The sequence below is a fragment of the Serinus canaria genome, chromosome 6, assembly GCF_022539315.1.
Source record: "Serinus canaria isolate serCan28SL12 chromosome 6, serCan2020, whole genome shotgun sequence".
NCBI classification, from domain to species: Eukaryota; Metazoa; Chordata; class Aves; order Passeriformes; family Fringillidae; genus Serinus; species Serinus canaria.
The window spans coordinates 13,259,654-13,278,246 of NC_066320.1; the positions used below are offsets into that span (position 1 = coordinate 13,259,654).

Below are 18,593 nucleotides of genomic sequence, written 5' to 3' on the forward strand. Positions count from 1 at the left end.
TTCTAATAAATGATTGTATCTTTCCATAAGACAGTCATATCACAAACAGATGCATTTCCAACAAAAGATGAAATGAAGCAAAGCACAAGAAAGTGTAGTGTTCTGTTAAATAAAATAGGGAATAATGAAAGAAAAAAAATTTATACAAAATAAAATATTTATGACTTAGTGATGACTGGTGATTGCTAGATACTTTTGCATTTGAGTAAACACAAGCTAGTCAGATGGAAATTTCTTGCTTTTATTCTCATTTTGTGTATTTTTTTCTTGGTGGGTATTTTGCTCTCCCAAGTATTTCATGTCAAGACTAAAATGAAAACAACTCCCCACATCACAGCCTCTTTAGATCATCAGTCTGCCTTTTATGCTGAATAAGCCACACCACCTCCTGCTTATCATAATGGGGAAAAAAACCCACCTAAGTTAGGATTTTTTTGTTTGTTTGTTGTTTTTAGGTTTTTTTTCCCTGAAAAAGCAGGTCTGAAAGGCCCACTCTTGTTACTAAACCTGGCAGAAGATTTTCATGGGGAATCCACCAACATAAATACCAATCACTGCATCTCCTTTCCTGGCACAGTGCCTGCTGCCTTAGGTGACCAGAAAAAAACCCACTTGATTGGGAAGTTCATTATCATCAAGGTCTTACACATCGCTAGGTCAACTTATGAAGTTTTTCTGATGACCAATACTGGATATGCTGCAATCTTTCGCTGAGTTTGGATCAAGGTGTAAGCTCTAACTAGTTTCAGAAAGCTTAAAATATATTACCTTTACCTGCCTGTTAAATCTGGCTGAAGCTGGTCAAAAATATTGACAGCTAAGTGGGAGTGGAACTGACGAACAGAGAACACGAGATCCAGGAAATAGGAAGGCTAGAGAATAAAAACCCATTATGTATGCAATGTATAACACATGACAGAACTCAAAAGTACAGTTATTGTGCCCATCATCTTTGTGATTTATGGAGGAATGCTGCTTGCTGTGGCCTTCAAGCAGAGCTGTCAATAGCTGTACACATACTTAGCTGCATTTCAAAGCATATATGCAGAGAAATTCTATGGGTCTTCTCAGACATTGAAAGAGTTTGCATGCATGTGTACTGTAAGCATGAATATCCTAGGAAATAAGCACAAACTCTAAACAATTTGGAGTGCTTTACAATACCTGCATCAAATTTAATATTTATTTTAAATTAGCCACTTCTGTGATATGTATATAATACTGTATGATGAGGGTAATTTCATAGCACCTTAAGAAGCATTAATTCATGCCATAAAAATAATTTACAGTGATTTTACCATCAGTAATTTGTACTGTACCATTTATAAAGAAGAAAAAAACTCTTTAATATGACAATAAGAAGAGTAAATTGGAGCCTTCTGCAAATTTTCTCAAATAAATGTGTGGTTTACCGTAAGACTTAGTGGGTAAATAATTCAAAACTATACAAAAGGTTCAATTGTAGATATAAAAGTTAAAGATGTTATCCCTAAATTTGTTAAGTAATTTACCCTTAGCTATTGACTTAAAAAAAGATTTAATCCAGAAAAGTGACTTCAAATTTGAGAGACTCTTTTTTCTCTTACACTATTAGGCTGGATGCAATTCACAGAGTAGACTCTTAAATGAAAGATCTAACTGTTAGATAATTTTTTTTAAAACTTCACCAGATCCAAAATCTGATTAGATGAGAAGAATTCTAAAAGATGACATACATATGCTATACCTAACACAATTCAGCTGTTGCATTTGGCCAGATTCAAAGGTGGTTTGCTGTGAATAGGATCGCTACCACAGCTTAAAAATAACTTATTCCATTCACTACATATATGAAGCTGAAATAACTAAAGGCAGTGGTAAACAATATATCAAAGCAATGTTTGTATCAGAACTGTTAACATTGTAGTAGTTATAAATTAATCAGTCTGAATTAATTTGTAATACACTGCAATTGTACTCATGATAATGCATTTATCCAGCAACACTGTTATGCTACCAAACAGTGCATTTCCATAACCACTACATTATTATTCAGCATTATTGGAAATCTGCAATAAATTATTGATGGTATACTTTAGAGAAAAAGCAGCAAATAGAAAGCAAGTAGACTGAAAACTTGAGCAGCATTTCAAGAAAGATCTGCAGTACTAAAGCACTCTGAGCACACCACATTTCTGTTATCAAGTACTGATCAACAATAGAAAAAGAAGGTAAAGTGGAAAATTCACATTCTGATTGCTTCAGCAGGATGCCCAGGGTTGATGGAGGCTGTATGAAATGCTCAGATTACTGAAACTGTCTCACTGATGCTGTCAATGTTTATTAGCAGGACACCACATTAAGTAACACCCTACAAAATTAGAATCAACTCGTTCATACAAGCCAGTAAACACCATAGGTGTGAGCTCTGCAACAGAAGTTTAACATACAAGGCAGGGGACATCTTGTCAGAAAAAACTGCATTCTTTCACAAAAGTATATCACACAGTTGTTACGTTTCCTTGGACAATGTAAAAATACTCTTTTAAGCTCCGTGACACATATTAGTTCCTTTCCCATGTGAAACAGAGGTTGAAACCAGAAATTTGATAACATGGCCTCAGCCCATTAGACAGGTACCTGAAAATTTCTACATTAGAACACAGAAAAATTACTAAGGCTTTTATCCCCCATCTGACCACATTTATCAGTCTTTTCATTTGAAAGGTTTCGCTTCTTTTTTTACCTCAGCAAAAGATGCAGCCAGGCTCCTGGAGTTATTTAAAAACAGTGTTAATTAATCATATTATTGTTCCCACTTTCATTTTCTCTCCTACCTTCACATCCTTGGGCTTAACCACTTTCATGAAGGCACCTCTTATCAAGGCTTCCTCTCTCTCCCTCCTGGTTACTTTCCGAGTATCAAGAAATTTCAGGTTTGTCAATTTGTGCAGGACAAAATATCTGACAGATATCAAAATACACACAGTTAAAATCCATAATGCACAAAGACATACTCACAGACTAAAGAAATGACAGCCAAAAATAACAACAGCCTTTGTTTGCTCTCTGAATTCACCTTTTTCATGCAATGTAGCTTATGTGCAAAGTTATAATACTTACTTTATTCTCTCAAATGAAGCCAAAACCATTTAATACTGGTGGATCAAACACAATAATCACTACAGACATCTATGTTCTCTCTGTATATTAGTGAGGTATAAAGCATACCAAAGAACAGAATAACTTGGAAATTGTTTAGCATTGCCTGTTTGGGAAAAGGAATTTTGAGTGATACCAAAGATTCCAACCCACACTGTGGGAGAAAGTCAATCTGAGATATGGGAAATGACCAGACAACTTCTCTGCAAGATTTCTTCCCATTTGTGAACACTTCTTTGAATTTTTCACTTTATTTTTCTAAAAACACCATGATCAGCATTTGGAAGGAAAATTCCAATTTGGTCCCACCAGAGAGACAAGGTGGCCTTACAGAATACAGATTCCAGCTCAGGATTAAGTGCAGAAGCACACAGGAAGAGACTATTTATGGGAAATATATTTTAAGAATTCCATGTTCTTATTAGGATTCATCAGTATTCTATTTATCATTTCTACAAGAAGGATAGCAGCTTTCTAGCCTCAGAAAAACACTACTGGCTTCTCACCTGTGGAGGGAGAGAACATGGCAGAGCAAAACCAGAGCAAGGGACAACCATGGCAAATCCAAATATCTAATCACCTCGAGTACAAATCATATGCATTTAGTCAACCAAATGTGAAGCAGACACTACAATGTGAGGGCAATATCAGACTTTTTCTGGCACGGGGTAGAAACTAGTGTTCCCCAGCCCAGCTGCTTTGCATAAACCCCAAGTCAGTCAGAGAGCTCCACCTCATACTGATCCCCTCTGGCCCTGGGAGGAAAAAATTAAAGAAACAGAAAACTCTGCATAACATTTTGGGAAAAAAAAAAAAAAAAAAATGTTTCAAAAGGTAAAAGTTTATCTTATGATACTGTTGTCAAAACCAGATAAACATGTGAAAATTACTGTAATGCTCCCCCTTCTAAAACCAAGCAAAACTTAATGGTGCAAATAAAGCTTTCCATCAAGTACACCATTCCTCTGAAGCAACACCTTCATAAATTGTTAACAACTTAACTGACAATACTCAGTTCTGAAATGCTCAGGCAATTGAAATGTGAATCCTCAATCTACGGCTCTCAATTATATCAGTAGAAGAAAAAGAGTCACTTCACAAAACACAACATCTCCTAAGACCATTTTTTTAAACAACAGCTACAGACCTTTGAGACAGACACTTTCTCAGACTCATTCCAGCTTTCCTGGCTGCCCTTCCAGTCCTCCCTGGCATTTTGCTGGCCCTTATCTTTCACTGGAGGAGAAGCTATCCATCTTGCATTACTGGCAGGAAAGCTCTGATGACAACAGATTCTTTCAAATGAAGACATGTACAGAAGGAAACAATATGTCAAGAGTGAAGAAGAGTGAAGCTAAAAATGAGTAAAGACACCCACTAAGTGTAGGGTGAGAAAAGATGAATATTCAGGTGAAGAAAACATCGGTATTAGAAAATCAGCAAATGTTTAATGATGGAATGAAATATGCCATTGAAAAGCAGGCTGCAACAAAAATGACAACAGAATAAGACAGCACTGTCATCTATGCTGACTTTGGATCACAGCCCTAATGTCAGTCTCTCAATCATTTCAAAAGAGCTTAAAATTATAATAGCATTCCTTGATACAAATGTATTTTTGTATTTTTAAGCCATCCTGACTGCATTTCAAAAAACAGAATTAGCACTAGTACTTGTCAATTCCAGAAACAAAACCAAAAAACCCTACCCACACAAATTAAACAGCAAACTACTCGACAAGTCACAGGTTTGGGGTTGGTTCTGTTTTTTCAAACATGCACTCCCTTAAGCAGAGCAAATACTAAAAAGTAGGTACCATAAATATTATCCCACTGGTAGAAGGAAGGTATATGTACAATTAATTATCTTAAAAAGTGATTCAAAATCCAGTCTCATTTATTAATATTCTTTTTACTAAATGTGGGATAAAAGGGATCTAATCTAACTGAAAATAATGCAATACATTCATATTAAATGGCCGAAGAAAAACAGCAAGCTTCCTGGATATGTTTTAGCTAGAAATATGAAGATGCAGCTTCAATCTAAATGCAACACAAGTTTGCTATAAAAAATACAGAAAAGGATTACCAAAGCCTGGGCATGAACATTCTGCAATATCAATTCAACCCTTGTAAATTTAATCCAGGGTTATTTGTTGCACAAAATCTCTTTACTGTGATGTATGACTTAGTTACTAAGGTTATCACAGCAGTATCCTAAAGTTGCATAGTACATAAAACATTTCGGTTAACAATGCAGGGAGGTTAACTCCCACAGATAACCTACTATCAGAGGGTTAGACCAGATGACATGCCTCTGTCAGCTCTCAGGAGCTATTGATGGTTCAATCAGTTTGTTTTGAAGGTAAAGTACAACAAAAGGGCACTAAACTTATTCAAACTGTCAACAGGGACTATGGAATGTTGCTAGCAGGTAAGTAATTTTGGGTGTTTTAAGACTATTATCAAACACCAATGGCTGCAGAAAAAGACAGCTACTAATAACACAGAACACAGCCATCATAAAATACTTTATGGCAGGCACTGGGACCCATAAATTGCATGACACATTGCACCTGTTTCTGACTTGTAAAATCTCTAGTTAAAAGCGTACTGGTTAATGAAGAAAGATCCATCTATAATCTACATTTAGTTTAGAAAGGTTTATTTAGATTAGAAGCTGGAGGGCAGGGTTTCCCTACTCCCCCTCCCCCTTTATTTCTCTCAATAATTTAAAAACTTATCCCTGCTCCATGTGTTCTGAAACTGCTCTTACTGGGTTTTAACATCTTTGTTGTGGTGTGAAAGAAGGTTATTATCTTCAGTGATGAGGATAAAGGTGAGATTCAAAGAAAGAAAAGTAAAAATTAGACACACCAGGAAGGCACTTATAGATCCACTTATCATTGCCTGCAAAGTGATCATCTAATTCACAATGGATTAAAGAAATTATTTATTTAAGTAAAGTTGCACCTTCTTTTGCTCAAAATCATCTCCCCCACGCTGACTCTTGGCATGGGTGCCATGACTCTCATGAAAGTAAGCTCATAACAGGTATTCATCATTCCAAAAGGACCACTCAGATATGGAAAAAGACCACAGATTATAAAATTTCATGTTATTTCCATCTTAGTTTAGTAAAAAATTACTATAAATATTAACAAATCATTTACTAACTTTGTATGGGCTGCATCCAATAAGCATCATTTTAAGACTTTTCATACAGACCTGCCAGGATATTGGAAAAAAAGGCATATTTGCAAACTCTTCTGCTGAACCTTTAGTGAAAGACTATTGCAAGAAGTAGATTCTGTATAGTATTCCAGTTTGTACTATAATTAACAAAAACTGGGACATAAAACTGTACTATATGCATCAATATTTAAAATAGAAAACAATCTGTTGTGAAAATTGAGAAATATTTGCCCACAAGACTGCAGAAGTATCCAGCTCTACCTGTATTATACCTGCAACACGCTCTGTTTTAGAAAGTGTTTACTTTCACTTTTCTATTTTCTGTGCTAGCATATTTCCTTTCCTTAACAATCACAGAACATAAATAATATGCCTACTTCAAACTTTGAAGGACTGATTATGCTCTCAGTTACATTATTATAAACTAGGAAAAATAAATAATCTGAAGCTGGCTAAGCTAGATCAGCATTTAAATGGGGAAAGACCAAAAAAAAAAAAAAAAAAAAAAAGGAAATCAGAAGAACTGACCAAGATCATAAACTCATAAACACCATGCTCTGTGATTGTTTCTTCTGCACCCCCAAAAAATTTACCCTTCTACCTCCAAACTGCATATAGCTGGCTACAGAACTTCCTCTCTAACAAAGACATTTGTTAAATACACAGATAAGGAAGACAGGTCATAAACTTAAAGCAGCATCTTCCAGAAGAGAGGCCAGGATGTTGGCATGAGGTTTGTTAGAGGATCACATGAGACCCTGAGCAGCCTCGGCACTGTTTGGTGATGACCATGTAATTCTGAGGGGCTTGCAAGTCACATGGAAATCCACACCACTTCCCAATGTTTTAACACACTCTGTTCTTCTTCAGTCTAGCAAACAACTCTGTGAATTAGAAAAATCTTCCTCTAGATGTGTAATAGTAATTATAGTTTTTCCTCGATTTACTGTGTTAGCACAGACAAACTGGGTATTGTGGACTTTGATTATTTGGCTGAACAAAAACATGGTAATTGTTCTTGCCCATGAACCCTTCCAGTGCCCAGTCTCAGATGGACCTGGTGTGGCCACTGGATGTCTTTCAAGCATACATTTCCTTCCAGGTACTGGTGAGATGACAAGGTTTCACTCAAACACTGAAGTAGCACAGGTTCACAGATTGTACAGATGTAAGGAAATACCCTAATCACCTAATGAAGTTCACGAAGAACATATACAGAATGACCACAGACTTCAATCCCTCCTGCTTAAAGAGAGCCTCAACAGTAAGTTCAATGGTACTCATCATTATATATTTGCATTATTTTCATTTCAGAGTAAGGATTTCTACTCCTTATTGAACATATATATTTATATCACCATCCAAATACCAGACTATTTAAAATAGAAAAGCAAATCCTGTAGCATTTAAAAAAAAAAAATAAAACCAAGATAAAACAAAATGAAACTGCAAGAACACTGAAAATGCTAGAAGACCCATAATTTCTCAAAATCAAAACTGTGGGATGGGAATAGCTGATTTAGCTTGAAAAGTTAATCCATGCAAACACACACACTTCCTTTCTTGCTGTTATATCTTAAGAGGACTTCATAAGGTTATCATCATTTGCTCCCCCAGCCAAAGATAGTATATCTAGTACATGTACTTTTAAGCAAATTTAAAATAAACTCTGGCATTTGTTTCCACTTGCCCTTGTTTCCAATGTCAGCATTTAATGAATGCATCATTCCAGGAAATGTCAATAAGGAGCAAAGAAGGATGAACAAGCACTGAAAACTTCACACATGGCATGAATTCTTCACAATCATATCGCTTTAATGAAAATAGGTGAGGTCACCTGCAGAATTCACAAACGCTTTGTACTACATTGTGACCCAGATGATTTTTCACAGTTCACTAACACCACGTTTGAAGTTTTCTCTGCAAACAATACACCCACAGGACTGACCAACTGTGAGTACAACAGAAGCAACCAGCAATTACTGTGTTGGCTTCTGCTACTTTGATCTCTGGGTCATGACCTTTGTTTTCCCCCCCACAATCTTCAAAGCAGAGATTGGAGACTAGGTTATTCCAGAGGACACTGTTTTGCAACCTATTTTTCTGTGTTTCTTCCTTCCTATTGTAGCCAAAAGCTTTTAAATTTTCCTATCACCATTACATATCAGATATTCTGCTTTCCCTTGCCCTCACCACCAAAATATACCTTTGCAAAATATTAACCCAAATACAGAAAGCTTTAAAAATAAGATAAAGAGAACTTAAAGATTATTTTTTGGTAGTAAGAAACTAAAGCCATTTTAACAATGATGGAAAAAAACCATGAGTCTTTAAAATGAACCAAATAGGTTTGCCTATAAAATATCATAGAAGGGAACTTTCTATTTTCTTTTTTTGTCCAAGCAAAAATTCCAATAACCCAGAGATTTTTTCATCAATCTGTTCTCCTACACATTTTAAAAGTAAGAAGGAATAGCAGGGATGGCAAAAAAACCCCTTTTCGTCTTCCCTAAAAAAATCTTGTTCAAAAGTTTCTGTGGTTCTTAGACAAAAAATAACTACTTTGAGAAAAAAAACAGAAGAATGTTTCAGTATAAAATGTAGTTTTAATGTAAGACTAGAAAAGAGCTCTAGTAATGAAATTATAGAAATGATGTACTAATGGATCACCTGAAGAACCAGATCATAATTTCTTGACCAAAAGCATACTTTTGTAATTTTCCAAGAATTTTTGATAAAACCTAATTATTTTTAAGTAAATAATATTACTTTTAACCTCCATTTTTATGATCATTGTGAATTGCTGAACCTTGAATTTTAAAAAAAAAAATTTTCCACATTTTTTAACATTAGGATTTTGGGGGGTTAACAGATCTTTTCAGTTTGTTGGAATTAGAAGATTAAGTAAAGCTCTGATTTCCATCACCTTTCTCTTTCTGGTTAAGGAATTAAATAGTCTGAACTCTAATTGAACTCAGTAGGAACAAAATTAAAGCTCAATGAAAAATGAAGCTCTGGTTCCAATGGTCACTGCAAAAATTTACAACGAGTTCCCATTCAGAACAAAACAAAGCTGGTCAAAGTTATGGGGAAGCACAATGTTTGCATAATTCAAGTTTTTACATAATTCAACTTTACATGAATGTAATCTTTTGATGGTTTCTGAAAAATTCCTAAAAAAAATCTTACGGAAAAAAAAGCTATTTCAAATCATCAAAAAATTCTGAAACTGGAAGAGACAAAAGTTGTGTTCAAGATGACTGAGAATGCATATTGAAAACTCTGAATCACTCAGAGTAAAATTTGAAGAGTACTTGTAATCAGTTCCATCATGCAGGTGATATATATTCCCCTAAAGATTGGCAGATAGAGCAATTGATTGATCCATGGTTTTGGGTTTTGAATCTAATGCTGTCTAGCAAATACATTTCACATAATGCAACAAATAATAACGGAAAAGGATCAGGAAGCTTTCATTATAGCAGCAGAACCATAAATCATTCAACTAATTAGAAGCCCATTCTTCTTTCTTAAAAGTACTTCAATCAACCTAGTTTATGCAGAAAAAAACACCCAGGGGTTTGAAAAATTGAGAGGAAATAAAATGGAAGCAAAGTTGTAGTTTCCAGCAAATACGTAAATAGAATCCCTTCACACTTTGACATGGTGGTTTACCACGCTGTGACCTAAAACTACCTTGACCTCTCTCAAATCAACATTTTCGCATTGAAATGAAACAAGGGACGTGCTTGTTTTGATGTATGGCTCTGTGACATATTATAAATATTACATCACATAACCACAGAGGATGTCAATCAATAAGGAATTTTTTCAGAGAGCACTAAATGAACCATGGGTTCTTGCCTCTGAATGGCTCCTTTAACATACTACTTTTGCTTAAATGATTAATAGGAGACATATTGTCAGAAAACATACTTAAAGTGAAAAACAGTAAACTGTAGAAATATCATTCATTTTTTAAGCAATTTTCTAGAGCACATGTCACATAAATTTACATAGAGACAGCACTATTATAGTCTTGTAAGCTGGATAGTAGGCATACCTTCCACTTCAGTGTGAAAGCAATGGGAAAATATTTTATAAAACCTAGGCTGCTCTACTCCATGAAAACCAAAATGCTAAGCGGGATTCAAAAGTATAATCATTAAAAGGTGAAAGTGTGACAACCTAGAAATCCTTCTGAAAAATTTAAAACAAACTAAAAAGTATATGTGCACATCTGGGACAGTTGTGCTGCTGTTAAACCTTCACCGTTTCTGAATGCAACAAATTCAAGCCCATAAATTCCCCATAAAACTGCTTTTAGTCTCCTCAACTTTGTATTGTTTTATCCTGACTCCTAGAGCACAGTTTGGATTACCTGAAGATAAGATCAGAGTTTATTATATAACTCAAATACTGTGGATGATCCTAATAAAAAGCAAGCTCAGGCTCTGCAAGGCAAGATGACCAGCACTGCTTGGCTCTGACCCGCCTCCAAACGCCTTCAGAGCCAATGTGAAAAGTGCCAGCACACAAGGACTGAAACAATGCCTCAGGTGGCAGCAAGGAAAAATACATCTAATATCTCTTCTTTCCTGCATAACCAATGCCTCACCTATCTTGAGGTTGTAGCTCTGAAAATTGCACCACTTAGCAGACACTCCATAAGTTATGGATCTATATTCATAACCATCACCAGTTACCAGTATTTCTGGGTTTTTTTAAAATAATCCTTACAAGTTTTAGCAACATTTCAGTTGGACTTATAGTATTTTATCAAGTCTCCATATTAAATTTCAGATGACCTCTTGTAATCTAGCTGACATTACATTTTAAAGATAGTTTGGGGTTTTTAATTAGAATGTAACTGCTCTGAAGTGAAGCAGCACAATATAGGAGGCAGCATTTATTCTGTCTTATAGTGCCTTGATAACTACAGTAGAAGCAGCTTAGCACCATATCAAACATGAGCAGAAGACAAGGCTGCTGCCTAGCTCAGTGGAGTGATTTTTTTTTCCTCTTTTTTCATTGCCTTTCACCCTCAGTGTAGGCAAACCTTGCCTTATCTTGGCCTTAAAGAAGGAAATGCCTTCAGTAGGGGGTCTATGAATACTCATATTCAGGAAATCCTGTGCACACCTGCTCAACTCGGACATGTGCTACACAGCACTGAAATGTTCCTTGAAAGAGGGTTCCTGAGTATGATCTCTCTGAAATGGGTCTCCTCAAATTCCCAAGTGTTTCATGGCAGAACATTACAGTGCTTTCAGAATAGAGTAGATGTTTGTTTGAGACTCTGGGTTGATTTTAGTTTAGTATTTTTCCAGTAGTAAAACAAAACTTTCATGCTTTATCACATCCACAGATGAAAACACTAACCTGTATCTCTGGTAGTCATCTTCATCCTTTTCTTTGCAGACCAGTTCATTTGGGCAAGCAATGTTTCCAAGCAAACTGAGATACTGTAGTGAGGGCACAACTTCAGCCAAATGGTCCAAAAGGCTTTCTAATTCTGTTATGTGTCAAACATAGTGGGTTAAGGCTTCAATGACATTAATGAAAAAAGCATTTGGAGTTGCATCACTGCTGATTTAAACATATATTTCAATAACTGACAATCAAATTTAGTATGGCATTCAGGAAAATGTCACATTAATTGTTCCAAGGGCAAACAGGGATAAACTTTAGTCAGTTTTTTGGCATGGAATGAAAGAATTGGGCTGTTTTGTCATTCTTTTCTCCGCCTTTCTTTCCTAGGTGGTTCACTACAAAACATTAAAACTTTGACAAAATGATGGATGCTGTGTGGTAAAATGGCTAGCAATTGCCGGAGCCATGAAACTTTTCCAGCATGGAAACAAACAGTTAGTTTCACAGCACATTCATCACTAATATATTCAGTCCACTGGAAAATGAGTTTAAAAAAAAAAAGAGAAAAAGAAAAAGAAAAAAGTCAAAGCACAACAACCCAGGTTCACTCCCAGCATATAAAGGCTCTGAGTGTCACACAACACATTTGTAACTACTCAATTAGGATGTGCCAATTAATGCTTTACTAAGTGCAACTTAAAGACTTTGCTGTTACAAATACTTTTTTTGTGCAGGTTTAAAGTCTTGTAAAGCATAAAATTTTTCATTAAAAGAGCCTTATATTTTGATGCTCATGAGGCTTTTTAACTTAACTGTATTTCTGGGAACATAAATACAAAGGGTACACCTTCACTATTGTAAACCTGAATACAACAAACCAGCAAACAAAGGTTAAACGGTCTTTAACCACTGCAGTACTGGAAATCATATGTTAGGATTAAGCCTAGCAACAATATTCAACCATTTGCACCTCAATTTGTTAATTGATCAAATAATTATTTTGCTGTTATGCCTAGTATGACAGTCTCTAAGACTTGAAATACACATTCTAATTTACTTCAATTTACATACAAAATATTGGTGTGATTCTCAAAAAATATGCCATTCATGTGTGTGTCAAAAGTTTGCAATATTTAAAAATGAACTGAATTAAACAAGAGTAATAATTATTCAAAACCATTAAAGGATATTTCATTGCTCTGTTTTTATTCCCTTCTGCTGTTAGAGACAAACTATTGCTTTAAATCCTCAGTTCACTTTTGTTGCTATTATTTATACTTGATTTATGTGTTTCTGTTATCTTTGTTATTTTTAGCTGATGGAATTTACTTTATTTCTTCACCCCAATATCTTAAGGGCAACAGAAGCAGTACAGAATGGAGAAAAGAGCTTCATTGTTAAAAATGTGGTCCATTTTTTGTAAGCCTGAAATTTTAGTTTATTTCCTAGCACACATGATGATCATGCCAATAATTACTAATTCTAATATACTAAAATCAATGTCTCTACACTCATAGTCAGTGTTCTGTTCAATGAAATCTAAGCAGTCATACTTAAATATTTTCTATGAGTGGGGAAAACAAGGATTTGAAATAAGATCTACTAATTTATTGAAAAGATAGAAATGCAAATTTTTTTATTTGGCTAAACCACATTACAGAATGCTTTATACCAATAATTAATCTACCAAATCCCAAGAAAAAATATCTTTTTGCAGCACCATAAGACTTGTTAGCTAGGACAAATTACCAATCCAAATTTGTTGCTCATTTTCATACCTGGACCTTGAGCTCACACAAACTTTTTCATGGCTCTTTCAGGAAGTATGTGACTGTGATGGGAAACTCACAAACTGTTTTTCCACACATGTTCAAGTGTGGAAAAGGCTTTTTAAAAGTTTCCGAAGGCTGTTAGAGAAGTGCTTGAACCTGGCACCCTCCCTCAGCCAGGAGCAACACTTAATTTCTCCCAGCATTGCTTCAGTTGCAAAAAGGCTCCCTGAGAGAAATAGTTTATTATTACAAAAGACAGTTATTGCCATAACAGCAATCACACACAGGAGGTTAGCTATTGCAAGGCTTTGATTGTATCTGCTAATTTCCTATCAAAAGGAAAAAAAAAACCAAAAACATAAAAAAACACCCCAACAAAAAAAAAAAAAAGTCATTCAAAATGTTTGCTTTACTTCTTTTATGAAGTCAACATGCAGGACTTTTGCTTCTCAGTTTAGCAGAGCTATTTCTTGTGGAAAAGCTGTTCTCCCCAGAAGTTTGCTGAATGTGGAGCACAGCATGTATTCTAACTCCCATCTGAACATGCAGCCTTCAAGGCAAATGCAAAATGTATTTAGAAATGTAATGAAGAGCAGTGTCAGCTTAGATATGCACTAAGGGTAAGACTACACCTCAAAAGCCTATTGAAAGCAAGAGAGAGAGACACCATATTCACCAAGAATTTTAGGCAAATAACAGGAGCTGATAATCTGCATTTCAAAAATTCAACTCTCCCAAATTTGGAACTTCGTGTCTAGATTTTAATATCTCATATCTAAACCCTGAGCATTTATTTTCAGATGCAAAAACACCCCCTAAGAAGTATCTCATGCAAGAGAATTAGCAGTTGTATCATAAATAAAAATAATTAATTTCTCTCTTCTTTAGGACTTAGATATCTTTTCTTATCCCTCTTAAAAACAAAATGCAAGGTACAGATTGATTTTCCAAGAAGCCCCATTCACCTAACACCACAGCTATTTTTTACAAAGCATGTACAAAGAAAACAATTATATTCTGTTAAAATTCTCATGATTGAATATTTCTCAGAGATGACTCATAAGTCATGGTGCACTTCTAGTGAAGTGTTTAGTTAATTAGCATGTCAAATACTTATTTAAATCACAATACTGCAACTATATGATGCCACCAAAAGCATTATGTCTTTCTAAAATAAGGCTAGGAAAATATGGAGAGAGAAAATCAAAGCAAATCTGAAATTTTATTGCCAGCTTCCTTTTTATGGTTTGTTGTTGCAGTCCAAGCAGTGCCATATTGGTGCAATCAGAGCCAAAGAGCTGCAAAACCCTGCTGTGCCACTTCTAAGACCAATTTCAGCTCCATTCTCTCCAAAAAAGAAAACCCACAATTAAATCCATGGACAGTGTTAGTGAAAATGTATTTATTTATTTAGAGTTCTGTAGAAATAGCTCTGGACTGATCTGTCTAAAGTCAGTGTCACTGATTACCAGGTGAATTTGTAACAGTGATGCCAACACTTACACTATTGTCTACTGTTTGAAAAATGGTTTAAAGTACTCCTGTTGTGATAATTAAAAACCCTTACTGTAGTAATCCATCTTCTAATTCAAGTGCCATCATTACCAATCTAATACTGCCTCTCTTTTTAACAGACATCAAACAAAAGAAAAAACTGTAACAATTAAAATTTTTAAATCATCATCTCTACAGCTCAGGAATTATATAACAATGGTTCCCTCCAAAAATGCAACTTGGTCTTCAGGAACAATTAACAGAAACACACTGGACATACTTTAAAATTTCATCCAGAAGACTGGGTATCTCTCACAGATGAACTTTTTAAAGCCCCCTCAGACGGTTACAATGTGCATACCACACATGCACATTTAGACAAGCAGACATACACACCTAAAATAACTTACAAATAGCCATGTTCTGACTCGCCCATTTTCACCCTCTCTCTCATACTCAGTACCACTGTTTTTGAGGTTCTCTCGAAGGCAGAAAGAGCAAGCAAAAGCACAAAGCAAATGATGTGTCTCCTTTCTCTGGCTAAGAATTAACTGTCTGTGCAAGCTTGCAGCATTTTCATTTGTTTATTTTTTAGAAAATCTTGTAGCCTGGACTAAAATTCTAGTGACTAGCCAGGACTATGTCCCCTTTTAAACCATTCAAAGATTCATTCCCAGGGAATATTACATTTGCACAAAGACAACGTTGTGAACTCTGAGTGGATAGTGCCACTTGACTTAGTCAGTTTTAGGAGAACCTCACAAGCAGGGACAGTCATTTTGATGCTAAGCTGTGTCTTTTGACAGCAAGCATAGCAAAAGATTATTCTGTTAAACTTCTAAGAGGTTGAGTGGATTCACACAGAGACTACTGCATGGCATCTTATGAGTTCCTCTATTCCAGACTTTTGTGTTCTTCTATATTATTTAGCTATGTCTTTTCTGCATAGTTCCAGGGCAGAGACACTGCATGAACCCTCTGTGGAGAGTAATATAAGGGTCAGATGCTTTAGGTACTGAGCACTAATGCTGGCCTTCCCCAAACACCACAGCATTTCTTCCTTCCTTATCAGCATTGTCAGTATTACCATATTCATTCCTGTTCTCTGGAAAACCTGCAGGTCAAGCCCATGCAGAAACATAACCTATGGTAAGGTTCCAAATAATTTATTCTGTCTAAAAAAACTTATACATTTCCTATCTCACCGTACAATTACTTTTTATAGTTTGACATATGCAAGAGAATCTGGGATTTCTTTCTCTTAACTTTTTGTCTACTAGCAATTCTTTTTACTAGTCACACACTCAAATACAGAAAAGCAACCACTCTTGTTCTTTCTCTGTGCTTTCCAAGTTGCTCCACCATTATCTTTCAAAAAGTCATTCCTCTTCCCCAAGAGAGTTGCAGGAGAACTTTCCATGTTACTGAACTTCATTGACTACAGCTTTTGCAAGTTCTTGGAAGCAAGGAGACACAGTAAAGAGCAATCAGCATACATTGAAAATATTTCTGAAATATGTACATGAGAATATCAGGAATATATCACGCAGAATTTCAGATCATCATATAGAAAGTCCCAAAACTGTCATTCAAAAGTTTTCTGCCAACTAATCCTCTGTCATGCAGTTGCTGCAATCAACCTAACATTAAAACAGCTGAATGACACATCTACCAGAGCCATAAATGAGCAAGGTACCTATATTTATTCCCAGCTGAAACACTTTCTTCAATTAAATTTATCACAAACATGATGTAGCAATCACAAGCTGTGCCACACACAAATAGCCTTGAATCAGAAGTTACCAATTCTGCTCTGAATGCAGTATGAAAAGATCTTTGCCACCTGAACGCTTTTCCATTAGAATGTGCTAGGTCTTCAAGGTTGGATAACCACAGAAATAGCTTGCAATATGCAAGTATACATCTCCCTCTTCTCTGTGTGCAATAGGATGTCACACATAGTCATTTGTATGCCACATTCTGGCTTGAACCCTATCTGGTAGGGAGGTAGGACTTCGAGATAAGGCCTTGTTCACTGACTTTGAAATCACTTTGCTCAAGAAGAAAAAGGTGCAGAGTGGATGGTAATTAACTAAGCCCATATATCTCCTGGAGAGCTTCCTGCATACTGAATATATGGGAAAAAAATGCCATTTTGCCTACTGGAGCAGTATTAGTTTTCTTTATGTAGCTGGAGCTGCTAGTGCTTTTAAGGGCATTTTAGAATCCCCATGGTTCCAAGGCTGCAGACTCGAGGACCACATTTCAATGTTATTAAGTAACAAAGCAACACGAAGACAAAAAAAAAGTAGCAGATCACAATTTTTAAAAAAGTTCTGGTATCTGCAGCTCAACTCTTGCAAGCACTGCTGCAGAACAGTAAGGAATCACCTGGACTGTGGACTACTTCTCTCTTCCATAGATGTATGGAAGGTGCATGGAAGACTACTTCTGTCTTCCATGATGGCATTCACATGACTTAATTTTCACTTCAGAAAAAGAATCTGGAAGAATCTTGTAGAAGAAAGATTCTTGGCTCATTAGGTACAGAAGTTCTCTAACAAGCCACACAGATTTCACTAAATCCACAGTTGTGGTGTGGAGAACTCAGAAGCCCATGCAGGAAGAGTTCAGTACCACTTCAGTTGTCTATTTAGAGGGAATGGGGAACCATGCATAATAGGAGACCATTTGTATTTTTCAAGTATTTACTCAATCTAAACATCAAGTCTTCAGCAGTTAATATAATGAGATTCTGGTCAGACTGGGACTTCTGTGTCTTCAGGCACTCAAGGACAATTTAGGAACAAGCACAGAGGCAAAATAAATTCCAATCTATAGTTTTGGTGATAAGAAAATCTGTAAATATTACAGATTATTATGAGACTTTGTGTGAAGACAAATTATTCCAGAAGTACTTACTGGTATGTCATTCAGTTGAGGTACTAAATACATGCTGCTTTCAAAGACTCAAGAACATATAATACCTAAATCTGAATCAGCTCCTTTTGCCATAAGAAATGTACATACCATTATGGACATTCTGCCCAGTTCTAGATTTCCCATGGTATGAAATACTTTGGTTTTTCCCTAAACCATTCAAGACCTAGATTCAATTATAAAACCACAGAATATGCTAGTTGGAAGGGACCCACCAGGATGACTAAGTTGTACTCCTGACCCTGCACAGGACATCCCCAAAGTCACACCCTGTGTCTGAGAGCGCTGTCCAGTCGCTCTGTGAGCTCTGTCAGCCTTGGTGCTGTGACCACTGCCCTGGGGAGCTGTTCCAGTGCCCAACCACCCTCTGCTGAAGAACCATTTCCAACCTACACCTCCCCTGATGCAGCTTCAAGCAGTTCCCTCAGATCCTGTCACTGTCACCACAGAGCAGAGATCAGTGCCTGCCACTCCTCTTCCCCACAGGAGGAAGTTGTGACTGCAGTGAGGTCTGCCCTCAGTCTCCTCCTGTCCAGGCTGAGCAGACAAAGGGACCTCAGCTGCCATTCAGCTACCTCTCAAGCCCTGCACCAACCTCACAGCCCTCCTCTCTGTGTGCTACATTTACATGCAACATCTTTTTCTCAAAAAATTTTAGTGCCAGCTCCTCAAAAGTATA

The 18,593-nt window shown here is 36.2% G+C and overlaps 1 protein-coding gene across 1 annotated transcript in view; it reads right to left on the reverse strand.

The window, feature by feature from the left end:
* LRMDA (leucine rich melanocyte differentiation associated) overlaps positions 1-18,593 on the reverse strand; it is a 604,806-nt gene that overhangs the window by 241,416 nt on the left and 344,797 nt on the right. The window contains exons 4-5 of the mRNA XM_030241074.2: positions 11,718-11,857; positions 2,817-2,943 (exon numbers count right to left, since the gene is read on the reverse strand). Of these exons, the coding sequence (XP_030096934.1) occupies positions 2,817-2,943; positions 11,718-11,857 (267 nt within the window). The remainder of the gene's footprint in view (positions 1-2,816; positions 2,944-11,717; positions 11,858-18,593) is intronic.